The sequence below is a fragment of the Panthera uncia genome, assembly GCF_023721935.1.
Source record: "Panthera uncia isolate 11264 chromosome C1 unlocalized genomic scaffold, Puncia_PCG_1.0 HiC_scaffold_4, whole genome shotgun sequence".
Lineage (NCBI taxonomy): Eukaryota > Metazoa > Chordata > Mammalia > Carnivora > Felidae > Panthera > Panthera uncia.
The window spans coordinates 32,653,568-32,680,978 of NW_026057585.1; the positions used below are offsets into that span (position 1 = coordinate 32,653,568).

General features: G+C 37.6%; 2 protein-coding genes across 5 annotated transcripts in view; one reads left to right on the plus strand and one right to left on the minus strand.

The window, feature by feature from the left end:
• Positions 1–10,419, minus strand: part of HS2ST1 (heparan sulfate 2-O-sulfotransferase 1) — a 183,507-nt gene extending 173,088 nt beyond the window's left edge. For all 3 annotated transcript variants that reach the window (XR_007454743.1, XM_049616854.1, XM_049616852.1), the window contains exon 1: positions 9,929–10,419. Coding sequence is in view for 2 of the 3 variants with exons in the window: in XM_049616854.1 (XP_049472811.1) it covers positions 9,929–10,052 (124 nt within the window). In the remaining variant the exon portion in view is untranslated. The remainder of the gene's footprint in view (positions 1–9,928) is intronic.
• Positions 10,420–10,852: 433 nt separating this feature from the next.
• The window catches only part of SELENOF (selenoprotein F), a 58,160-nt gene continuing 41,601 nt past the window's right edge, over positions 10,853–27,411 (plus strand). The window contains exons 1-2 of one of the 2 annotated variants that reach the window (XM_049616856.1): positions 10,853–11,091; positions 19,787–19,954. In XM_049616856.1, coding sequence (XP_049472813.1) covers positions 11,008–11,091; positions 19,787–19,954 — 252 coding nt within the window. In that variant the 5' untranslated portion in view covers positions 10,853–11,007. The remainder of the gene's footprint in view (positions 11,092–19,786; positions 19,955–27,411) is intronic. The other variant, XM_049616855.1, reaches the window with a different exon arrangement.

The window sequence follows — 27,411 nt, forward strand, 5'->3', positions numbered from 1 at the left end:
AATTTTTATGAAAGTAAATAGATGTCTATTTTTAGGAACAATAATATGAACTGCCAGTGATTTTTACTCCTTCCTAGGAGGAAAAAAACAGCCTGAATGTGAAAACTTTAACTCCTGTAACATCATCATTTGATTTATATATCAGATGACTATAATCCTGGGTATAGGCACTGGGTAGGTAGGGCGGTGGGCAAAAGCCGACAGCAGCAAAAAAAAAAAAAAACAAAAAAAAAAACAATGTAAACTCAAAACTACATTACACTAAAAGACAACAGCAACAAAGAGAAAGTAAATATATTATTATTATTAAAAATTTATAACTGTAGTTTTTATAGTTTACAAACATTTTCATTATATCATTTGAAGAGCATTTTATCTTCCCACTCTGAGAACAGAAGTAAGCACCATTTTTATTACATGCAGTTATACAGATAAAACACTTAAAGTATCTCTAGTTTACAATAAGTATTCAATAAATGTTAGTTATTATTATTGTCTGTTACAGATGAAGGTTCAGAGGTCATGAGGCTTGCCACTAGTGGGAGAAGCAGAAAACCACTGAAGAAACATGGGCACAATGGTAAAGAAGGAAGAAATTCAAGTCAAGTAAGAAAAAAAAAAGACCAAAGCAGGGGCGCCTGGGTGGCTCAGTCGGTTAAGCATCTGACTCCCTAGTTTCGCCTCAGGTCACAATCTCAGGATTCCTGAGTTCAAGCTCTGTGTCTGGCACTGCACTGAAGGTGCGAGCCTGCTTGGGATTCTCTCTCTGCCCCTCCCCAGCTTGTGCATTCTCTCAACATAAATAAATAAACAAACAAACAAACTTAAAAAAAAAAAAAGACCAAAAGGAAGTCAGAGTGTCATGAGTTAGATTAGATGGTAGCTAGTCACAGGCTTAATTAGTTAGGGCTCCAACCTAGGACAAAACAAAAAGCACACTCTATGGCATCTCATCGATCACACATTCCTGAAAAGGTCCATCCCAAATCAGAGAGAGACTATCATAATAATTCCCAAGTTCAGGATCAAAAGTCACACACACCCCTAATTTTCCTTGCTGAGAAATCTATCTTGAGACACTAAAATATCATTAGAAGCGTGTTTGCTTCTTTTATTTTAATCTTCAAAACGTGAAGGACAACAGTGAATGGTTTTTATTCTATCCTATATAATAAAATGAAGAAGCTGTCCGTTAATCTATACCTTAAGATCATGTCAAGCCAGGTTTTCTAATAAGCTCTTCTATGGAGGAAACAATTGAGCTATGCTGGCCTTCTGTCAAAGCTGTATAGCACACAGGGAATATGCAACACTTTATTAGAGATGGGTGTGTTTTGTTAAAAAACAATACTATGGTGAAATTAAAAATCCTGACAATCAGAAGTAGATTTAATACAAAATAATTTAAATACAAAATAATCACAAACTTCTCAGTTATATTTGATCAAGAATCTTCATGTCATTGGGGTGCCTGGGTGGCTCAGTTGGTTAAGCACCCAACTTCAGCTCAGGTTGTGATCTCACAGTTCTCGAGTTCGAGCCCCACATTGAGCTCTCTGCTGTCGGCACAGAACCTGCTTCAGATCCTCTGTACCCCTCTGTCTCTGCCCCTTCCCTGCTTGTTCTATCTCTCTTTCTCAAAAATAAAATAAGTTAAAAAAAAAAGAATCTTCATGTCAAAACCAACTGCTGAACTAGTTTCAGTATGACATGAACAAAACTAAAACAACTAAGTCAAATGCATGGTTGAAAGAGGATTTTATTTATTTTAATTCAATAACTCATTTTACTCAAAGCTCGAACATTCTTCCCTATATTCAAAATATTGTATTTCTCATCACTGACTACTTAAGATATTGTCCTTTTCCATCACACCTTAGAAACTGAAAGAGGAGTACCTGGGTGACTCAGTGGGTTAGGCGTCTAGCTCTTGGTTTCAGTTCAAGTAATGATCCCACAATTTGTTGGATCGAGCCCCACATCAGAAATAAACAAACATTAAAAAAAAGAAGAAGAAATTGAAAGAACCACAGATAGCTCTAATGAATCACGAGGCTGTTTTCTGAAGAACAAAAATAGGGTAGAGTTTACAACTCTCTTAAGACTAAAGAAGAATTCATTTTTTGCAGTAGGATTTTAGTTATGATGTTTATACAGTGCAGCCAGATTTTTTTAAATTTCTATTTTTTTAAAAGTTACTGTTAAGCAAAATACTGTTATATATACCGTAACAATATTAACAAAAATAACACACATACTATTACTGGGCAATCAAAAAGAATGAAATCTTGCCATCTGCAACTACATGGATGGAACTAGAGGGTATTATGCTAAGCAAAATTACTCAGAGAAAGACAAATATATGACTTCACTCATATAAGGACTTTAAGATACTAAACAGATGAACAGAAGGGAAGAGAAGCAAAAATAATATAAAAACAAGGAAGGGGACAAAACATAAGAGACTCTTAAATATAGAAAACAGAGGGTTGCTGGAGAGGTTGTGGGAGGAGGATGGACTAAATAGGTAGGGGGATTAAGTAATCTACTCCTGAAATCATTGTTGTACTATATGCTAACTTGGATGCAAATTAAAATATAAATAAATTATTAATAAAAAAAGAATTCTGGAAGTATAAATAAATACATACATGCATACATACATACATACAACACATACTAAAACATGAAGAAAATTACAGCAAGGCTCATTTTAGTTACTTAAAACCTAGTGAAAATCTTAAAAGCAGTCAAAAGAAAAAAAAGGACACTATGTACAGCTGGACAGAAAGAATAATGATGGCAGCCTCATAAGAAACAACATAAGCCAAAAGACAATGGAACATCTGTAAGGTACTGAAAGAACAAAAATATGTGTCAACCTAGAATTTCTATACCCATCAAAAATATCTAAGGCAACTAGGGACTTTTTCAGACATACAAAAGTGAAAAGATTTCATCACCAGCAGACTTTCAGTATAACTAATTTTTAAAAAATCTTCAGGATTAAGCAAAATAGTACCAAATGAAACCTGCATCTACACAAAGGAGTGAAGAGCACTGGGAATGGAGAATGAATGACCAAATATAAAGCAGGAACATTTAATCTCTTTAAAAGATAACTGTTTAAAATAAAATAATGTATAATAGAACTTACATGTAAAAGTAAAATATATAATAACAATAGCAAAAATCCAGGAGAGAGGAAATGGAAGTATAATGATTAAGGTTCTTACACACAACATAGTATAATATATACCATTAACCCTACAGCAACCACAAAAAAAAATAATAAAATAAAATCACAAGAAAGTGCACTGGTAGTAAGTCAACAAATGAGATAAAATGGAATAAACAAAATACTCAGTTAATCCTAAGGAAGGCAGCAAAAAAGGGAAATGGAACAGATGCAACAAATAAGAAACAAATAGTAATGCAGCAATGTAAACCAAATCATATCAATAATTACATTAGCTGTAAATGCTCTAAACACCACTATTTACAATGGGGATTATGAAATTGGATGAAAGCCCCAACTATGTACCGCCTACAAGAAATTCATTTTAAATAAAAAGATACAAACCAGTTGATATCAAGAGTGGGAAAAGATCTACAATGCTTACACTAATCAACAGAAAACTGAAGTGGCTAATCAGACCAACTAGGTTTCAGAGCAAAGAATATTACCAAGAATAAAAAGGGCCATCTCATAATGAAAAGGAGGTTAATTAGTCAAGAAGACATGACATTCCTACACGTTTATGTACCAATCATAGTACCTCAAAATACATGAAGCGGAAAGTAACAGAGCTTCAGGGGAAAATAGACAAATTCACAATTATTATCAGAGACTTCAAAACCCCTCTTTCCATAATTAATGGAACAAGTATGCAGAAGGAAAATCAAGGATATAGAACAACTTTACCAACCAACTTGACCTGACATTTACTGCATGTTCCACCCCCACAGCAACAGAATATACATTTTTCACGTTCACATAGAACACTTACTGAGACAGTTTATATGTTGAGGCATAAAACAAAATAAATAAATTTTAGGATTTATGCAAAGAAATTCAAAAAATTCAAATGTATGCTGCCCTCTTCTATAATACACAGTTGGAACTGATAAGTAACTGCCAGCTAAAAACCCCATTTCCCAACCTCCCCCCTTGCATATGGATAAAGAATTGTCTTCATCAATAAACTGAGGATACAAGAGGCCAAAAAAGTTCAGAAAGGGGGGCTCCTCACTCCTTTCTTGCCCCTACCCAGGGATGACAGCAGAAAACTTCCAAAGACTGGATGGTAGAATTATAAGGCAGGAGGTACCTGAGACCCTGAATCAATCACCCACGTAAAGGAAAACCATCCACCAAAATGATCATTTAATATATGAATGGGAAAAACAGTCATTTACTGTGTTTAGTCAAAAAAAATTGTGGGCTTTGTTTTAAAAGGAGTTAGCATCACTCTAAATCAGGAAGTTTCTAAAGAGGAGTGACATGATTTGATTTACATTTTAAAAGGATCACTCTAGCTGTTATATTAAGAATAGTCTGTAGAAAGGCAAGCGTGGAAGCATTCTAGTTAAGACATGGCAGTAATCCAGGGAAGAGATGATGGTACGTATCTTGAACTAAGGTGATAACAGTGCGAGTGCTGAGTAGTAGTTATATTCTAGAAATATTTGAAGATAAAGTTAACAAGATTTTTCTGACAGATTAGATGCAGTGTGTGAGAAAAAGAAAAGGCAAGTAAAACCCTGGCAAATGAAAGGATACAGCTGCCATCAACTGACTGAGATAGGGAAGGTAAAAGATAAAATAGATTTAGGATGAGGCAGTGGACAAAGACATCAGAAGATCCATTTTGAAAACACTGAGCTTGAGATGTCTACTAATTACTCAAAGACAAATTCAAGTGGGCAGCCAAATTACTAGGAAATAAGCCTGAATTAGAAATATATATTTGATTGGGTAAGGGGCATTAAGGTAGACACTTGTTGGGATGAGCACTAGGTGTTATATGTAGGGATGAATCACTGGAATCTACTCCTGAAATCATTATTGCACTCTATGCTAACTGGGATGTAAATTTAAAAATTTATTTAAAAAATGTGCCTTCAAAAAAAAAAAAGAATTATATATTTGGAAATTGTCAGCATATAAATCACCAACTAAGGGAGAGTAAATAGAGAAGAGTAAATAGAGAAGGTTATTCTTATGCTAAGAGGTTGAGGAGAAAAGGAGAATCCAACACGGGATTCAGAGAAGTGACCAATGAGGTAGGAAGAAAACCAAGATTATGGTATCTTGAAAACCAAGTAAAGAAAATCTATCAAAAAAAGAGGAAGTGATCAATTGTGTCAAATTCTGATAGGTCAAATAAAATGAAGACCAAAAACTGAGCATAGGATTTAGAGAAATTACTGGTGAGTTTGGCAATTGGAGTAAGACAAGTTTTTAGTTATACTGCAAAGGGAAGCCAAAATATGGAACAGAGGTTGGCTGAGAAAAGGCGAGTCAAGAGAAAGTATTGTTTTGGTTTTTGGATGGGAGAAATAATAGCATGCTCATAGGCTATTTCTGCTTAAGAATATTCAAGCAGAAAGAGAAGACATGATGATTATAGGAGAACAAAGGAAAACTTCTGGAACCATGCCTTGTAGGTTAAGGAACAGGATCAGGTGCACAAGTGACCTAACAGGCAGTTAATCCATAGTTAACAGGCAGAAAGGCAAAGTACATAAACACAGTTACTAGTGGGTGGGTAGAAAACTGTAAATAATTAGGCTATAGTGAACCATGATTGTAAAGTCCAGATATGTGTAAGACCATGGCTCAAAAGTGGTCTTTCGGGAAGCAGTGTTTGAATATTCATTTTTATTCCAACTCCACTAGGTACCAAAAAGCTATTAGAAGTCTTAACGGAGTAGTAGGCAGACATCCTGGGGTTACCTTAATTGAGACCAACTATTTCTAGTGACTACTCTATGGCACTAGATATCCTATCCAGGACTCATAAGTGAGGCACTAATTAGCAATTCTACAATAACTGCATTCCAATTAATCCAAAGTCCTCTAAACAGTAGCTACCATGAGTTTTGCAAACAATTTCTACTTGCAAAAGTAGAGAAATCTATCATTCTTGGGAACATTTTACAGACACCGCAGAACGGTTTCAGGCACTTTAAATACTACCAAATTCCAAAGAACAGTATCAACTTTAGTCCCGGAATTAGTTCATAAGTTTAGGGGGATTTTAAGAACATAGAGAGTAACATAATTTTCATCCAGTGAAGAGGATTACACAATCCATTCTGAGTTACTGTCCTCATTTAAAAGATTATATCCTAATGTATTTGTAAATTCACATAGTGGTGTTAGAAGTAGTCAAACAACAAACATTATTTTAAATGCTTAGACCCTATAGACAATAAAATTATCAAGCATATAATTCTAATATTTATGTAACAAAGGTTTCATTGCAGTTCCATCAGTCAGCATTAGCTACACGTGTCTCTGAAGATTTAGAAAAAACCGCTTTGTAAAAGCAACAAATTGCAGCTCTAACAGCTAAGTAAATACTAGGCTAAGTAACAGTTTTCATTGATTCCATGTCATGTTACATTAGAAAAATTAAGTATACATTTTAATAAAATGACTTAAATACTATGTTCTTCAACATAACATCCCAAAGACCTTTTCTCCTAACTAATGTGTTCATATCCTAAATGTAACTCACAAGCTGCATGTTAATATTAAAAACAAAGAAATAAAAAACACACTTAAATACAAACCATCTACTCCAAGTCAGTGATTCCCACTATTAAGGGGATCGCATATGCCTTCACAAATCTAATAAAAGCTGTGCATATAATTTCAGGGAATTTATGGGTACCTTGAAGTATATATACAGGTCCTTTGAGATTTAAAGAATCTCTAAATTAGTAAAAAACATGGAGTTCAAAATCAATTCTAAAACATAAAAAAATTTAATGTATGAAAAAGGAACTATGTGAAAAAAAACTAACATACAGTGGGAAATGAAGTATTTATTAATATTTGCCATAAGTGGCTGTTCATTGAGAGAAATTACAATAAATCTCTACAAATATATGAATGCTTTAAAGAACTAAATGTAAGAAATAAAAATTATAAAATACTATAACAAAATCTAGAGAATGTACATAATCTTGGTTGGGGAAAGTCTTCAAGAAACAGAAGAAACTTAGTGGCTTAAGTTGATAGATTTGCCTGTGTAAATTTTATAACTTTTGCATAAGCTAACAGAAAGCTTTACACTTACAGAAAACAACCACAGGCTTTTTTTTTTTTCTAAAACAGAAATAAACTATTGCAGTCGTTTCATTGGGTAATATAATTATGTTCATTATATGGATATAAACAAGGAGCAGACATTACAGTAAACCAATTTCTTTGTGTCAGAAATTAGATTTTCTCAGAATTATATTCATTCTCAGCAATAAACGCAATTAAACATTGATATTACCATTTAAAAATTCTACTCAAACTGCTAAATCTTAGTGTAGCGTCAGTACAAAGCCCTAAGCAGGCTGGTCTAATTAAAGAAGCACTTGGTGTGGAATCACACTTAACCTGGGTTCCAATCCTGACTCTGCCACTACTAGCTCTGTGGTCAAGCTATATAACCTTTGAGCCTATTCCCACATCTGTAAAAATAGTCTTCTATAGTGTTTTGGAAAATTACATAAGAATATCCCGTATGGAAGTGCCTAGTACAGAGTCTGATTATCAACTATGCCTTCTCTGCATTCCTTCCCTAAGATTACTAACTGGTAACATCCGTTTTAGTACTGCTTTTTATAAGACTTTTCTTTTTAAAAAATAAAAACTAGTGATATAAAGTTATACATTTTATTTGCCATGTTTTTGCAGCTCCAGAGCATTATTATTAGTTCCTTCAAGTGTTTTGTATCTGAGCTCCTCTTGTTAGCTTATTTTTGAGTACTTGGTTTGATCCATATTTACTCCCTCTGATGGAATTTAAAGGTTTCTTACAAAATATAATGAAAAAAAACCACATTGTTTTCTACCCGTGGCTTTCTACATGTTAAGATAATCCTCTTTTTAAAATAATTTAGGTTGTGTCTATGGAACTCACTTTCAAGTATTATGAAGAAAATCTGAGGCAAAAAAGGAACATAAAAAAGTGAGGTTATCCTTACCAGCGTAATGTGCCTAAGAAATCTAGCAATATAACAAAGAATAAGTACAAATCTAAATTTTAATATAACTTTCAAATTTCTCCTAGAGTCATTTTTTTTTCTGTAAAGCTGGGTCATTAAAGAGGCCAGAATATGACCCTGAATGCTGCGAAGTGTATCCAAACAAAAAGGAAAACTGTACTGGCCAACCTTCAATATGTAAGGTGAACAATTTTTCCATCATACAAGATACATATTAATAAAATCATGGTAAATAAATGTGATCTCTCTTCAAAACTGTATAGTTTTACCCTAGAGTTCAGGACTGGAATTATCCTTAGCTCCTCCTTCAACTTTAGTTGCACTTCAATTAGATTTATCTGATGCTCTTTGATAGACTGCTCTTCAAAATGTTTCCAAGGCTTTCTGCAAAGTCTGCCAAAACTGCAAATAGGAAGCTATACTTGTAACAATTATTGCTAATACATTTTCCTTAATATTAATAATCACCCACAGCAGCATCTAGCTGTTACTCAGTCTAAATGATTTTGCTGCTGCTATTTTATTGCTTGCTTCTCAAAAAGTATTTAAAACAACAGGTGAAAGTGTACCCATAAAAACACTACATTTCTTTTCCATATTCAAATTATAGCCTCTTGAGCTGATTTTTAAATGCCGTGTACATTTTTTAATCAAAATGTATCGCAGACATTCTTTTAACATCCATCCAAAATTCCTACCAAATGCCAAAGTTCTTTACTAATCTGAAAGTACCTATTATCTGTGCATTTTTCTGGTCTTTCACAACTTCATACTCCAACATTTTGTACTTGAGACCTCTTCTCTCATTAAAGTAATCACTGTTAACTCCTTAAGATACTTAAGGATATGGTTAATTTGTTGTACAATCTTACTTTTCCTTCCACAAACTTCAATCTCACTATAATTCCCCTTTAGCGTTCCCTCCTCTTCTAAATTCATTACATCAACATTGCCGGGAACCACGTACATCAACATTCCTATTAAGCCCAAAATATTAACAAAATTCAGCTCCACTAAAAAAAGAAAAAAGTTTAAATGCCTGTATGCCTCCTTTCAGTACCTCATTGAAAAGCTTTTTATTTGCTTTCCTGTCCTACCTGGCAGCCTATTTCCCCCGTCAGTTGTGTGGTCCCCTGCTGCCCCCAGCACAAGAGTGCAACTCACTACAGTGTATTTCTTTTACTCACCATCATTCCCAGTATCTCCCTCCATTTCTGAGCATCTATCCCTTCGTGAACCGCCCCATCCCCAAAAGATCTGTCTCCAGGTGCCAACGTCTCAATTAGCACACCCCTGGACTGGCACTGCCAGGGCTTTCGGCAGACTCAAGAAAACACGCAAGGCTGAGCGTTTCTGCCTCCTCCAGCAGTTCCCGCTCCCTACTGAGTTCGGTCTTCTTTAGCGGTCTCCCCCTTGGAATGCTTACTTTGGGTAACCCTTAGGCACGGGAAAGCCCACCCTAGCAACCTCTGCCCCGTGACCTCGCGAGCACAGCACGCCACTCAAGCTTAATTCACACCTTTCTTGGAGCTTGTGTTCTCGATGCCCCCAGTCCCAGCTCTCTTTGCAAGCTCTTTCAGCTTCCTGCCCCCGAGCCAGACCGCAGGTTAGACGAAAGCCCACTTGCTCGGGTTGCCATGCCTCCCTGGCCCGACCCCTTCTACACCACTCAGCCCCGAGTGGCTCTGCTCCTTACCTAGCTTCGATCGGGACTCCTCCAGTTTCTGGATTTGGTTCTCCAAGAAGAGCATCGCCACTGCGAAGGCCACCACCGCCAGCAGCTGCAACTTGGGCGGCATCATAATCCTAAGGAGCCCCATGAAACCCGCTGCTCGGGATCAAGACATACCGCGGGGGGCGGGGAGCGGGGCCCCGGAGGCGAGTGAGACCCCGGGGGAAGCCCACCGAGCCGGGAGAAAGGCAAGGAGAACGCGACAGCTAGAGAACCACCGCAGCGACCCCCCTTCTTGCCTCTCCAGTCCCCCGCCCCCAGGCGCCAGCACCAACGCCGCCGGTGCCCGCTTCTCCTGGACCGACTCAACGGTCGCCCCCTCCAAAAGCCCGCGCAGCAAACACAGCGCGAAGCGGCTGCCGGGCTCTCGCCTCTCTCTACTGCCTCAGTCCCCGACCCCCGCGCTTGCCTGCCTGCCCGCCTCCTTCTCTTCCTTCCTTCCCTCCCTCCTTTGCTCGCGGCCGCGCGCTCCTCCGCCAGCGCTGCGGCTGCGGCTGCGCCGCCCTCGGCTCCGCCCCCTGCCCATCCCCCTCAGCCACCACGCGCACGCATCCACGTACGCTGCTCGGCAACCAGAGGCTCCACCCTCTGCTCCCGTTCCGTTGTGCCTATTGGACCGAAGAACCCCGGAGCTTTGCTCTTGGTTCGTGTTACGGTTGGTTTCCTTTGCCGCAGGTGTCAACCAAAGTGACATTCGATTGGGTAAACTTGGAGAAGGAGGCAGGCCTAGACTGCCAAAGGCGGAGCTTCTTGGCTGCTTGACGAAATGTCGTGAATAAAAGGAAGGAACGCGGAGCTTCATAAGTTTGGGAGCTTAGGAGAATGCCTGATAGGGGTTATCGAAAGGACCCGGCGACTTTATATTTATATGAAATATAAAGGTATTCGACCATCTTTAAGCTTCCATATACCCTTAGGTAATACGCGTCTCTGCAGAGTAAGAGATTTGATGGCAACGGCCATTAGTAGCCTGTTTTGGATCAGGCTCTGGAGTGGACGCCCCTAGCTGCGGGGTCCTCTGTGCAGTTGGAGACCTACGGAAGATGGTAGCGATGGCGGCTGGGCCTGGTGGATGGCTGGGGCCGGCGTTTGGGCTGCGGTTGCTCTTGGCGGCTGTACTTCAAGCGGTGAGTGAAGATCATCTCCGCGGCATCCTAGGCGCGAGTGGGGGATATTGCTCTGAGGAAGACGAAACATTCAGTACTGAATGGGAGCCACACTTGGAGAGGGTGGGAGGTCTGGGTTTCCTTAGCCACCGCTGTGGCCGGAGTGCTACGTGGCTTCATTCCTGATTTGATGTTTTTCCTTTCCCGCCCGGGTTTCTAGCGGTTCTTTCTCCTGACTTCAGAATATCTTGAGTAGTATTTATCTTCTTTTGCAGAGCTCCAGCTAATAACAGTCTGTAAACCACACAGTGAGGCGGGGGGGGGGGGGGTATTGGGGAGGCAATAGACCTTGGAAAGGAATGAAGATTGTTTTTAAATGGACGAAATACAAGGGACTATCTACCGTTCCTTGTGACAAGGCTCCCTAAATCTTAGAAGAAAGCCCCAAGTCTTTGGTTCAGGGTACATTTTCTGTTTACTTTTTCCCCTGAATGGTTAGTGGTGTCTAATTCACTGTTAGACAAACCTTTTTATCTCTGATACGTTATTCACGTGCTGTTGGGTGCGTTTTAGTGCCATTTGTGGTTTTTGACGTTTCAATTAAAGGAACTACTCCGTGGTAAAGCACAATTTTTTTAATTGATTTTCTAAAATTGATAGCCTTCATCTCGTTTAACATCGGGCAGTGTTAACTTTTTTATTTAGTTTTTCTCCATTAACACAACAGATGCGTTCTCAATCTTTGAACTGGATAGGGCTAATTTTGTCTTATTTTTCTGTTGGGTTAGGTACAACTTAATATTGATTAATTCCTCCCAAGAATCTTGCAGTCCATGTTTTGCTATGTGAATGAATAACTTTTTTTTCTAGGCACTGTGGGAGCCTTTACATGCTTCATTAATCAACGTAATTCTTCAGGTATTTATTTTTCTGAACCTGCTGAAAATTTTTCTCCAAGGAGACCTGGTTTGATTGGTTTATCCAAGGTTTGAGGGAGTTAGGACCTATACCGAAGGCTTCTATAAACACCCCTGCTTTACTTTCCTCAAAGAGTTTGAAGATCCTGGGGCACCTAGGTAGCTCAGTGTCCAACTTCAGCTCTGGTCATGATCTTGAGTCCTTGCGTTCAAACCCTTCGGGCTCTGTACTGACAGCCTGGAGCCTGCTTTGGATTCTATGTCTCCCTCTCTCTCTACCCTTGCTCCTGCTCTGTCTCTCAAAAAATACAATAAAAAGTCAAATTAGAAAAAAAAGGTTTGAAGATCCTGCCTGTTTTTGCAACCATACCTAAAAGGTGGATTTTTTACTTCTCTGATTAATATTACGGTACTCTGTTATTCAGGCATTTGGTGCCTTAGAAATTACTGAAAGACCCCTCTCTGAACTTTCTACTGGAGGTTGGTTTTTGTGTTGGGGGGGGGGTGGTTTTTTGTTTTGTTTGTTTGTTTTTTTGCCTATCTTGGGTAATTTGAGTCCACCACCATGCAAAGATAAGGAATAACATTTCACGTTGACTTCCCCTCATTTCACTTTAATTATCAACTGCTGTGTAACCACCCCAAAACTTAATGGCTTAAAATAACAAGGATTTCTCATAATTCTGTGGGTCTGCTGAGCAGTTCCTCAACTGTTGATTTCCTGTGCTCATATATGCAGCTCTGTTTAGCTAGCTAGTAGCTAGCTGAACTGCAGGGTCCAAGATGGCTTCATTCTTAGTTGGTGCTGTTAGCCAGGATAACTTGGTTCTCCTCCATGTGACCTCTTGGCCTCCAATAGGCCAGCCCAGCTTCTTTTCATAGCAGTCTCCGGGCAGCACTCCTAAAGAGCAAAAGCTGCAATGCCTCCTGAAGCCCAGGAGGATTTACATATATTTTGAAATTACATATATCACTTCTACCCCACAGTATTTGTCAAAACAAATCATAGGGCGAGTCTAGATTTCAGGGATGGAGAAACAGACTCTACTTCTAAATGGGAGGAGTGACATACTCCTCATATGTATATGGAAATATACATATCAGGATAGGAGGAATTTATGGCCATTAAATAATCTACCACAGTGACCACAGAATTTAAGTCAGAAAGTTGGATATTTGATTCTTTCCTTTCTTTACATCCCTCACATCAGGCAGTTGCCAAGTCTTGTTCATTTTACTTCCTAAATCTCTCTCAAATCCATGCACTTATTGTCAATCCCTCATTCAGGCCACCAATATCTCTCTCCTTAGCAATAACAGCCTCCTGGCTCACTCTTATAATTATCAGAACCTAAATGGTTGACTTTGCCAGCTTCCCAATTGCCCAACCCAGCAAGTAGTCATTTTAAAATTCTTCTCTTTCATTCATTAGTCATTAAACCCTTAAAAATTTCCAAGCCAGTCCACTTAATTCTATTTCCATAGGCAGTACCTAAATTCAGGCCACCATTTTTGCTTGCCTGGAATTCCCACAACAGCTTCCTTAAACAAGGTTCCCTATTTCATTTTCCCCCTTTTTAGTTCAATCTTCATGATGCATTCAAAGTCATCTTTTTAAAACTTAGAACTGTCATTATTAAAATTCAGTGATTCCCTGTTGCTTTTAAGATGGAGTCTATTTTGAACATTCCTTAACAAGGCCTGTTTCACCTGATACGTATTTGTTTAGCCAGGTTTAATTCCCAAATCTTACCTCTACTGCGAGAGCCAAAAGGTAGAGCTGGAGAATTGGGGTCATTTGTTTTAGCATATCTCCCATACCATGCTCTTCCTCACCAGGCCTAAAGTAGAGTACTTAGATAAAATGCAGAGCTTAATTTACATACCATTTCCAGATTTGCAAAGCCAGGTGTACTCTCTCCCTCGCATATTTTATTATCATATCTTATACTCTGTTACGCAGATGCACAGTCTTAACAGCACCATAACTCTGTGCACTCCCACAGCTCCTGTGCCAATTAGATCGTACCCAGAGGGAATACAGAGACTTTTGGGGGGGCTGTTTTTTTATATTGTTCCTCGTATGTATTCATTAAAATCTTTCTGATCATTAAAATCCTTCTGACGTGTGGATGGCTTCCTAGTTCACTTGTGTTTGTTCCTTGATATCAGAATCCTGAGGATATCTGTAGTTTGTGTAGATTGGTGATGAACCCCACCCATTCCCACAAATGAAGAATGACTCCAAAAATAGAGAGTTCTGAGGAATTCACCCTTGTTGAAATATTGTTAACTTCCCTAAGGTGTATTTCTGTCTCTTCAGTAATGAGTAGTATTTTTAACAAAATAAGTCAATAAATTCCTTGAGAATGAAAAGGGAAGCATGGAGGGTTGTTGGTAAAATACTAAGAAGTTAGAAAACTGCATTTCCCAGTTAGTCTAAAGCCGGGGTGGGGGGAGGCCAACTAGAATAAGTAGTTGGCGGTGGTAACAATAAGCCAAATCTTTGGAACCTGACAGATGAATGAAAAGAGAGTGAGGAAAGAATTCCTTGGCACCTTGAGGTTGAGCTGCTGGGTTGGTTAGAGGATTTAGCTCCTTCTTTGTTTATTTAAACCTCTGAGTCCTTAGACTAGACAAGTTTTCATCACTGTGCCATTGTAGATCTCTAATTTAAAGTTAATAGTAATGCATAGTTATCAGCATTCCAGTGAGGTAACATCTGGGAGGATATAAAGTGATTTAATCTGAAAATACATTCTGAATATGCTTAAGCATTAGAAAAGTAATAGTTTAGTATGGCCTACGGGAGCTGTTCTCTGGGGCACCCAGAACTAAGTGGTATTCAAGTCTTCATTTAGCTCATTCATAATATTTCTTCAATATTTTGAAAGGCACTATATACCCAAAGCAGTACAGAACAATACTGTGTATCTTTAATTCTGAAACATAACACTTCATTCCCCTTTTCTTCACAGGTTAACACCTCCATCAATCTGGGGGACAGGATTATAATTGCCAGCATTTTTGTTATTATTCTTTGTGGTACATACAATAATGGTGCATCATGGATTTTTTTGAAATATGATAGCTCATAGTAAGGGTTTTGAGGGCCAATCAGGATTACAATCTTGATATTGCCACCTCCTGTGTGCTGTATTATCTTAGATTACCTTAACTATCCTAAGCCTCTATTTCTCTGTAAAATGGGGATAATAACTACTTAAGAGAGTGGTTGAGATTGAATGGAGTAATGATATAAAATGCTTAGCAGAATATCTGGTGCTTTGTAAGAGCTTGCTATAATGGCCATGTTTCTGGTATTTATTTTCATAGGGTTGATCTATAATCCCATCCCTTTGGTTTAGTCTCAGATTTGAAATCCGTTCACAATTATATGAGAAACTTATGAGTTTTCTGAGACTAAGGGTAAGTTAAGAGACAACTATTCATATGTATGTATAGTAAGTTGTATATACCAGACTTCTGCCTGAATAGGTAATGTTACAATATGGTTGATTCAGTTTCCCTGACAACAACCCTCACCTACAAAGAAATAGTGATACCAGAAAAATCATGAGTAATGCATGAAGGAAAGAATGGAGTCTCTTAGCTTGTCAATCCTACTTTGAATTGGGGAAAGTTAAACTTAAATGGTTATCCCAAACAGGGTTGTCCCACCCTGTCCTTAGAATCTGTGTCTTTCTTACAAGTGTGGCCAATTATTTTAAAATTTAATGTGTGGCCTTAATGTGGCCATTTAAATGTTGTACAGTTTTTGCTAACAAAAGGATCATCATACATTTATAATTTTGAACTCCTATATTATTTAGCATTTGATATTTATTAGTGAAGTACTAAATATGTTCCGATCTCCTTAGATTCAAAGCATTGAGTCTGCAAAACTAATGAAAGAAGAGCTAGAAAGTAGTTCATTCATGAATGTAACTTCACTACACTTGTCCTCTGTCCTGTGTCTAATGATTAAAACATAAGTAGTGTGTTGTGTTTTTTAAGGTTTTTAAGAGCACTGGAAAGTGGGAATAATGCTAACATTTATTAAGTACCTACTGTGCCTTGGCTAGGAAACTAGATGCTGCCAGTACTTTTTCTCCTTTAATCCTCAGAATTTTGTGAGATAAATAGTAATTATTCCTATTCAGAAATTCAGAAGTAAGGTTGCTCTGTGCTGACATTTGAATCAAGATGTCATCAGACTCCAGAACACCTGTTTAGCATATTATGCCACCTGTCAGTAGGTGCTCAATAAATGCCAGAATAAAACCAAATAACACAACTGCATGATCATTCGAGATTTTTGTTTTGTTAAACCTGCTTTGGCAATAACAATTTCTTGACATTTGTTAAGCAGTTCATAGTTTCAAAGTGATTTCACTTTTATTGCCTATTTTAATTACCATGGCTACAAAACAAGTCACCATAAAATATAGTGGAATAAAAAAAATTGTTTTGCTTTTAGATTCTGTGGGTGAGCAGTTCAGACAGGGCACAACAGGATGAGTTGTATGTTCCATGGTGTCTCAGCTGAAAGACTGGGGTCTGAAATAATGAAGATTCTTTTCTCCTATGTCTATTGGTTGATGATGGTTGTCAGTTTGGGGCTTCAGTTGCTATCTACATGGGAATCTCCATGTTATCCCTCTAATTTAGGTTACCTTACAGTATGGTGGCTAAGTTCCGAAGTTGAATGTTCCAAGAGAGACAGAGGCACAGAATGTGGGACCAACAGCCATGCTGTTTCCTTTTTTATGACCTACCCTCAAATTACATAGTGTCACTTCTTTTGCACTCGGGTCAAATCCGTCACAAGCCCCTGCCCAGATTCATGGGGAGGGAAAATAGACTCCTACTCTGCGGTAGAGGACTGCCAGTCACACTGTAAGAACATCGTGTGGGATGATGCATATATGTTCGTGTGGCCATCTTTGAAAAATACAAATTAACCTGTGAAGTAGATCAAGCATATCACTTTACTAATGAAGAAATACTTTATTCATAGTAGAGTAGCATATATCTTAGGTGCCTCCCATAAGACTGGGATACTTGATCTATTTGAATATTATACACATCCCACATTATTACTGAGATAAGGTAAAAGATGTATAAAGTATCAAATTAGGGCATTGACTAACACAAGACCAGTGAGATGATCAGCATTTTGGGAGAGTATGCCAGCACTACTTAGTTTTTATATTGGCAGATGCCCTTGGATTTTGATCTACCTGGTTAGCTTAGAAGGTTGACAGACCACATACAGCTGGTGGCCCAAATCCAGCTAGCCCTGTTTATGTAAAGTTATATTGGAACACAGACACCCACTCATTTGTTATTTTCTGTGACTGCCTTTGTGTCGCCATGGCTGAGTTGAGTAGTTGCAACAAAACCATTTAGCCACCAAAACCTAACACAATTACTAATCTGGCCCTTTACAGAAAGTTTGCACACCCTTGGTCTAGAAGATGAACCAGTTGCAGTCAAACAATCTGAAATTCCTCTAGACTTGAGGCTGTAGTTTTGACCAATTCATTTGTTCAGTACACATGAGAACTAGCACAAGTGCTATTAAAACAGGTAACTTAATGCTTGCCCTCAAAAGAGTTCACAGTACTAGGGAATCAGACAACTCTAGATTCACATAGTACAGTGTCATGAGTGGCACCATCTTAGACCTATGCACAGATTTCTTCCTCTGAAAAGTACTATGGCTAAAGATAGGATCTCATACTCCACCCCCCCTACCCCCCCACCCCCCAGAGAAGGCTTCCTGGAAGACTGATACTAATCAGGTTCTTGAAATAAGTTGAAAAAGGAGCCTTAGATGTAAGAAAAGTTTGAGCAAATGTATGAGTGGGACTTTTATTCTTCCAGGAATTTGTTATAGCTGAAAAGTAGAATGGGATTGGAGAAGTAAAGAAAGGTAGGACTGGTGGTGACCATTAAAGCCGCTGAGACAAGAAATGATTTGAGAGCTCTTTAAGAAACAGAATTGTCAAAACTTGTTAATTGCTTGTAAGAATGGTGAAGAATGTCGAATGTAGAATGACTGACCTCAGCAACTAGGTGGTCAGGGAAAATGGTGCCATTTTACTAAAATAATTGGATACATTGGGAGGAATAGATTTAAGCAGAAAAGGTAAGTTTCACTGTTGGAGTTTTTTTTTGATTTGCAATGCCTGTGGAACATAATGAAGTTGGGTAGGCTGTTAGCTTTGGAAGTTTGACACTCAAAAAGACTCAAGAGTTTTCAATAAGTGGGTATTTGAAGCCTTGGGAAAGATACGGTCATCTATAGAATATATGTAAAGCAAAGAAAAAGCCAAAAATAGAATGGGAAACAGAAGTGCTTAAGAGATGCATGCATAGAAAAGGAAGAAGGAACACAAGCCCATGGAAGGAACAGCTAGAGCCAGAACAGTTTTGAATGTCTTTGCATTTAATGATTTTTGGCAAGTTTAGTCAAGTGGTAGGATCAGAAGCTGGACTATAGTAACAATTCAGAAATGACAGAAGGTGGGGGAAAGTGGTTAGAACCATAAGGTTTGAATACACTGAAGAATTGAGTTACCGACTAAATTAAAATCCCTGTGGAGATGGCAGAAGATAGACTCCAAAGCACAGGTAGAGAGACTGACCTTAGGTGAAGATATACCATATTCACTGAGACATGCATGAGACAATGGATAAGGGATGAGAACAGATAAACCCACTTTTGCCGGTTGTTTTGATGGGTTACATAACTCATTTCATTCATCTCTACTGCAATCTCTTTTATGTAAGCATTATTGTCCTTGCTTTATCAGTGAGGAAATTAAAGCTGAGGGAGGTTATCTTGCTCAGGGTCACAACATCTTTTAAGTGATGGAGCTGGTACCTAATCCCCAAAGTTCATTTCTTTTTTTTTTTTTTAATGTTTATTTTTTAGAGAGAGAGAGAGAGACAAAATCACAAGCAGGTTCCACACTGTCAGCACAGAGCCCAGCGTGAGGCTAGAGCTCACTAAACCATGAGATCTTGACCTGAGCTGAAATTAAGAATCGGACACTTAACCGACTGAGCCACCCAGGTGCCCCCATAGTTTTATTTCTGATGTGCTCCTGCTCTTCTCCATCCTCTTCACCTTTCCCCTGCTAGATGTGAAGGAAGAGAAGTCTAGAAGTTAGTATTGATTACTCCATAGACCCATATCAACAGGGGCATTGGTTTATCTTCTAAGGAAATTCCTTTTCAAAAAAAACGTGAGTGTTTAGTAAAGGTATTGTATGTAATATACACATCATAAAGAAAGCATATTAATTCATATTTCAGCTAAGCTGAAAAATAGCAAATTTTTAAGAAAAAAATTGTGAGGGAAGTAGGAAGAGCCAAAAACTCATCTAAGGTTATAGAGTTCAAAAATATTTAACAATTTGTCTCTAAATGAGGCATTTCGGGGCGCCTGGGTGGCGCAGTCGGTTAAGCGTCCGACTTCAGCCAGGTCACGATCTCGCGGTCCGTGAGTTCGAGCCCCGCGTCAGGCTCTGGGCTGATGGCTCGGAGCCTGGAGCCTGTTTCCGATTCTGTGTCTCCCTCTCTCTCTGCCCCTCCCCCATTCATGCTCTGTCTCTCTCTGTCCCAAAAATAAATTAAAAAAAAAAAAAAAAAAAAAGTTGATAAATGAGGCATTTCGGAAATTCATCTCCAGTGTGTTAGATTTGGATAACCCTAGTTTTTCCTTTCTGGGAAGTTGTGTGATACAAATATGGAATAATGTTTTATTTCTCATTTTTTTTTATTTTCAGGTGTGTGCACTTGGGGCAGAGTTTTCATCGGAGGCTTGCAGAGAGTTGGGCTTCTCCAGCAACTTACTCTGCAGCTCTTGTGATCTTCTTGGACAGTTTAACCTGCTTCAGCTGGATCCTGACTGTAGAGGATGCTGTCAGGAAGAAGCACAACTTGAAACAAAAAAGGTATTGTTTTGTAGAATCTCTCTTCCATTAGTTGGTGTAGTTGAGATAAGGTGAAATACTAAATTGCTTAATCAAGTTAAATATAAAGAAGTCTCTAGCTTTTACATTTTGTATTTTTAAAAACTCAACTGATTTCTCTCTGGCCCACTAGATCAATTAAAACAAACAGGAAGGAAAAGTAAGATTACATACCAGGACCTCATTCTATCATGGTTGTTCAGCAGAGAGGTTGCCGAATTATTGTAGCATGATTGGATCCTAAAGTCCTCCAGTCTTCCTAACTTCTGGCCACATGATGACAAAGAAGAATTAATTAGATGCTTATATTCATTTGTAAGAAGAACTCCGTCTTTACAATGAAATTTGAGACGAAAGTATAGCACCTATTACCTGGCACATAATTGTAGGCAGTAAACTATAACTTTTTATCTGGTTAACAAAGAAAATTCTTTGTTAATTTAGACAGCTTTGTGTTAATTTACACAGCTATCACTAATATTTACAGATACCTAATCTCCTCTTTAACACCTGAAAACAGCCAAGGATAGATAGTTATAACTGTCCAATAAAATCATCTATGTTTTGATTCATTGTTCAGATTAATAATGAACTCGCTCAATTTTTAAAGCTTTTCATCAAAGCCCTTATACTTTTTAAAATTAGAAGGTGGCCTGAAAAGATCCTTTATATAAGCCAAATAAAACTGAATTAGTGAGTTCCCTTGTTCGGGGTAAGTAAAAAAGTTCACATCTCTGTGTTAGATTTCCTTTTAATATTCTCTTTCACTTGTACATACTGAATTCTATTTTGAGGTGTTAGAGTTTAGAAAGCTTTCAGACTGTAATTCTATCTTATTAGGTAGTGAAGGTTTGTTTCTAACACGGAATATAGTTTTATAGTTCTAAAAAGAAAACAAGCTTTAAATGTTAATATTTAACCAAAACTTATTTAATATTTGATTTTTTTTTTCATTTTTTTAATGTTTCTTTTGAGAAAGGTGGGGAGAGAGAGTGAGAGAGAGAGAGAAAATCCCAAGCAGGCTTTGCCACTGTCAGCATGGAGCCCGATGCAGAGCTCAAACTCACAAACTATGAAATCATGACCTGAACCAAAGTCAAGAGTCAGACACTTAACTGATGGAGCCACCCAGGTGCCCCTTTAATATTTGATTTCTTAGTTGTGAACCTGAAATTCCTGGTGTCCCAGAAGTAGGTTCCAAGCCTTCTGTGTTTTTTCATTTTCTTGATTCACATATACCATTGATATTTTTTCATGTTTAGAAGATTTCCATACATAGGAATTAGTCTTCACTGCATGTAGGTCATGTCTAAACAAGAAGTTTTAAAAATTTGATTTTAAGTAGGGGCGCCTGAGTGGCTCAGTCAGTCAAGCGTCCGACTTTGGCTCAGGTCATGATCTCACAATTCGTGAGTTTGAACCCTGCATCTGGCTCTGTGCTGAGAGCTCAGGGCCTGGAGCCTACTTCGGATTCTGTCTGTCTGTCTCTCTCCGTGTCTCTCAAAAATAAACATCAAAAAAACTTTTTAATTTTAAGTAGATTTAAAATGTGTGACTTGACTAGTTTAGTAAAACCCTTCCACTTGATTTTTGGGGTGTAATTTTTTTTTTTTTTTTTAATGAGCTATTCACATGGGACAAATTGAGGAAGGAATCTATATGTCATCCTCTAGTCATAGTGCTTTTATTCTATGGTTCATACTACTGCTTAGCCGACAACAATTATTTCCTAAGATACCAAACTTACAAGAATTGAACAAGGAATGTTTTATAATAAACAGTGTTCATCACAGACAGTGTCTTATAATTAAGGGTAAATTGAGAGGTTCTACTTTAAGTGATATCAAATATTCCTAAACTGTAAACCAAGTGCATATAAACTCTATTTTTATTTACTGCCCTTTCTCAGTAATCCTCCAATAGTATACTATTTTTATGTTATACTTTTACTAGAATCAAACTTGAGTCACACACTTCAAATTATATTCCTGTTCAGTTTTCATCATTAATTGTGTGGTATCTTGATAATTCTGACCACTTACAGCTCAGCAGTAACCGTAGGCAAGTAGTCTTCCAGTTAGTATGCCTAACTAATTACAAGCTGAAATGATTATTGTATGTAAGTACAAGTGGGTCTTATCCTAATATGACTTTATGCTGTTTCCGTTGTATTTTCTTTACTCCTTACTCCTAATTACTACAATATACTTCTCATTAAGCATTTGCTAGCACACTGCTGCACAAAATTGATGAGTGGTTTTCTTTAAGAAGCCTAGTGGAACCAAAACATGCCAGAAACTCTTAGAAATATTGCTGGACATATAAAAGTATGGCATATTGGACAAGGCATATTAGATGCAAACCACATTAAAGTATAGAAGTAGTACTTAATTTAATGTGTGCAGTACTGCCCTCTGGATTACTGGTATAAGATCGTCGGTAAATATGTGCAGTATTTTTTTCTATCTTAGCCCTGGCTTAAGGCTTAATTTTGAAATCATAGTTGGGATGGCTGAGTGGCTCAGACCTTGATTTCAGTTCACGTCACAATCTCGTGGGTTTGTGAGTTCAAGCCCCATGTCGAGCTCTGCACTGACCCTGCAGAATCTTCTTGGGATTCTTTGCTACCCTTCTTTGCTCACATTCCCTCTGTCTCTCTCAAAATAAATAAACTTTTTAAAAAAAAATTTTTTTAATGTTTTATTTATTTTTGAGACAGACAGAGACAGAGCATGAGCAGGGGAGGGGCGGAGAGAGAGCAAGACACAGAATCCGAAGCAGGCTCCAGGCTCTGAGCTGTCAGCACAGAGCCCTATGTAGGGCTTGAACTCACAAACTGCGAGATCATGACCTGAGCCGAAGTCGGACGCTTACCCGACTGAGCCACCCAGGCACCCCTCCAAGTAAATAAACTTTAAAAAATTACGAAATCATAGTTAAATTTAGTTCTAATTTAAAACTAAAATTTAAAAGGAAAAATCTGTAATATATAGACTAGTGCCTTACATTAAAAACATTGAAAATACTTAAATACATTTGTGTATGTATGTAAATCATTGTGAATGTAAATTCTTTAGGAGAGAAAATTGTAAATGTATTCATCAAACAGCAGTGTTTTCCTAATTTATATATAAGTGCAACCAGAATATTCATTTTGATTCTTGCTTAGCTGTATGCTTTCCAGAGCTGATATGTCTTTCCAGAGATGAGGCTAATTGTTTTTAGTAATGCTTACTCATTTCACAGGCTAAATTTAGCCTTTGATAGCCAGAAGTTTGCTTTAAAAAATAATAATAATAACAAAACTTAATAGCATAGGATGTCTTTGAAATCCCTTATCATTCTACAAATGTGTACTCCATTATTTTTATTTGATCTTGTTCTCCCCTACCCATTTTAATTATAAAGGACCTACTAAACATCACAATACTAGCTAGAATGAAATTTTCTTTTTTTTTTGGACAGTTGCTATTTATTACTTGTTAAATGTCAGTTCAAATATCGCTTTTTCAGACCTCCTATCTGTCACACCTTTACTACTTTCTATGCATACATCTGTGGTGGCACTCATGACATTGTAAAGAAACAATCTGTTTTTTTAAATTATATCCTACTTTGGACTATGTTAAGTCTTCATAGAATGAGATTTTTTGATAAGCTGTTTTCCTACTAATTTTGCTCATAACTATGTACCTAAGTACCATTTACAAACAAAAGGATGTTGGCTTAATTGTGAAGGGTGTACTAATTTGTAGTTTGAAGAAAAAACATAAACTAATGAAAGAAAGGATATGTATACAGTTAGTATTTACTAAGTAGCATGAGTAACTTCAGCTTAGTCCATATGTAGAATCTTTGGATGGAAGGGAAGGGACCATTGTTTTGTTTTGTTTTTTCCACTACTGACTGGCTTTCTCCTTGTGGTGGGACAGCATAGTAACTGCTAGTTCCTTAGTGTTATATCTTTTAACTCTTCCCATGAGAAGGGGATTAATTCTTCCTCATTTACTTTTTTTGAAATATTTCAGACAGGGATTTTTTTCTAGCTCAAGTTCGGTCACTGACTATTAACTAAGATTATGGAATAATGTAAGGCCAGTTGGCTCCCACAGCAGCTATGTGAAATGCTGCACTGGGGCACAGACAGATGAAGCAGTAAAGAGCAGGGACTAGGTAAGCAATCTCATAGATAACTTACTTTTTCCCCCCCTCAATTCCTAGAGTAAACAAATTCTACTTGGGCTGTCTTTAAAGATTTAGCTCGATTGTCCCCCCCCCCCCCCCTTTTTGGAAGGCTTCCCTAATTTCAATTCCCTTACTTATCCACCACTAGCACTCTCAGGTTATGTTAGCTGTACCTCTGTATTCCCAAAAACACTTGAGGATACCTTGATATACACTTAACCTTCACTATATTATTTTGCTTTTCTCTTCCAGTAAATTATGCTGTTTGAAGTCTAGGACAGTTTATTTCTGAATCCACAGGCTTTAGCATTTGGTATTTCATAAGTTTTTGCCTTTGAATGAGACTGTTTTTACTAAGTTGGAAAAGTTGATTTTTTTTTCATTAAACATGTATTGAGAGCTTTTTATATACCAAACACCTAGACAGACACTATTGATACAAATATTGAAGGGCAGTCCCTACAATCAGTGGGGAGGTAGACCAGTAAGCAGGTAGGTAAACCCGAAGTGATAGGTGTGGTGTGCTGGAGGGAAAGGAGACAAAGCTCGGAGGAGGTGAAACATAATTTGAGAATTGACGGAAAACGTACCCAGGTGAGCAGAAGAAAAGGGAATCAAAGTGGCATCTCTGGCTACAGGAGACTGGGACCCAGTACAAGGTGGCAGGTGAGGAGTCCAGAGGACAGTCCTGAGACCAGGACATCCTGTCTCACAAGTCATGCCAAGAAGTCTGGACTTTATCTTAAGGGCTGTGGGAGCCATGGAAGTTTGTAAGCCAGGGGGTTATTTGATCAACTATGTATTGGTAGACAGAAAAGGTAATTTAAAATTTATATATATATGTATATACACACACGCCGAAAATATACTTGAACTTTGTCGACACTTGTGAAAGACTTTTTCATATATTTCACTTACACATGCTGAGTATAAAAATTGAGATTTGTCTTTGTTGGCAGTTATCCATTTATAACACTTTAGTTATTATCATCGAAGTGTAGATCTTTCATTTGTTTATTTTATTTATAAGGGCTTCGTAAACATCCCAAATGTATCTAAAAAGAGATGTTAGTGAGCACAGATTTCAGGTGATCCCAGTCTGACTGCTAACCTTAATAGGTATTTTTTTCAAACCATACATGACCATCAGATTAAAAGTTTCCTGGGATTTTCCTGAAGATAAGCATAGATCAACTTTTTTTCTATAAAAAATTTTTTGGCTTCCATTATCTAAGATTTATAAGATTAAATGTAGTATTCCAATAGATGGGTTATTTTTCTCATCTTTTTATAATCTTTTCAGTTCTGTGAATTTGACCTTGATTAAGGAAGCTGGGTGCTTTTTTCCTGTCTCCTCATTCATTTAAGGTTTTCACATCTTAATGATTTCAGCTTCTTCTGGACGCAGTTATTGTAGAACTTTTATATTTCTCCTTAATTGTATGCCTCTATTTCCATAGCTAGTACCTGTTCTCTTTAAGATCTTGGTTCATTAAGATGCTTGTAGTTACACTGCTTTCCTTTTTCCTTCAAAATATTTTATATTTAATTATTATTTAATTAAATCCATTATTTTGCTGGTTTTTAGTACTTCCTATTCTGCATTTATACCTACCTTATCTCTGAGCGATCATTTTGAAGATTTGGCTAATGACCAAACCAGAGTACCTTCTTTTTTAATTTTAATGTTTATTCACTTTTTGAGAGAGAGAGACAGACAGAGTGTGGGTGGGGGAGGGGCAGAGAGAGAGGGAGACAGAATCTGAAGCAGGTTCCGGGCCCTGAGCTGTCAGCACAGAGCCTGATGTGGGGCTCGAACTCCGGATGGCGAGATCATGACCTGAGCCGAAGGTGGACGCTCAACTGACTGAGCCACCCAGGCGCCCACCAGAGTACCTTCTGAGAGAAAAAAATCAACTTACCTGAATTATTAAAAAATATGAACCAGTAAGCAAATGATTTCAACTTAATTTGCTGTTCAATCTTGATTGTATCAGGAAGGAGTTTAGAGTGGTGTTTAAGAACACAGGCTCTGGAACCAGACTATCTAGGTTCAGAAAGTGCTACTCATCTGATGATCTTGGACAAATTACTTGATAATTCTGATTATTTCCTCGTTTATAAATTGGAGATAATAGTTACTATCTCATAGGGTGGTTATGAGGAGTAAATGAGTTTATAAATGCACTGCTTAGAATAGTCCCAGCATGTAATAAATCCTAGGTAAATAATTGGGTCTGGTGGTGGTATCTGATTTGCTGATTAAAAAAGCAAACAAGGGGCTCCTGGGTGGCTCAGTCCATTAAGTATCCAGCTTCAGCTCAGGTCATGATCTCATGGCTCATGAGTTCAAGCCGTGCATTCAGCTCTCTGCAGACTGCTCAGAGCCTAGAACCTGCTTTGGATTCTGTGTCTCCCTCTCTCTCTCTGCCCCTCCGCTGCTTGGGCTCTATCTCTCTCTCAGAAATAAACATTTAAAAAGTTTTTAAAAAATTTTTTTGAAAAATAAAAATATAAAATTTGGAGGACTCCAAGAATAGAATTATAATGATTGCTCTTGGCAAAGTAGGGTAAAATAGTTAAGAAATACAACATGAACTATTAGATTTGCCAGTACTAAAAATTAGCAGCAAAATTTTCTGTTACTCCACTTTTGAGCTCCTGAATCAGTTGAATCAAGAACAAGAGGAAATACGATAACAGAATTGGTAGTATGAAAACTTACCGTTTGCAATTACTTGTTTATGTGGAACAACATATAGAAATAAATTGTCAAACATAACCATAGGTTTCAAATTTTTGATTGACGTATTTTAATAAGGAAAATACTGCAAATACGAAGTTTTTAAATGCGTACCATTTTCATCATTATTAAATGCATATAAAAATTGCATTTGAAGAGAAAAGGTTTTGCTACTTAAAACAATTTCAAAACCATTATAAAGCAAAGCTTTTTCTTAGGATAAACCTATTCCAGAAATTAATTGATACCCTTTTAAAAATCCGTGTAGAATAAAATATATTACTGGCTTTCAAAGTTTTTCAGATGGTAGATCAGATTGAAGCTATGGGATTCTTTGAAATAACATTATAAGAAAGTAAAGTGTATGTTTGTAATATAAAAATGATTGCTTTGTGAACAAACAAGTCATTGGACTAATTACAAGTATTTTTCCTAACATTCCTCTGCTACTTACATTTATGATCTAATACATGGTTATGGATTTCAAAGGTTTAAGAAAATTCTGGAAGAG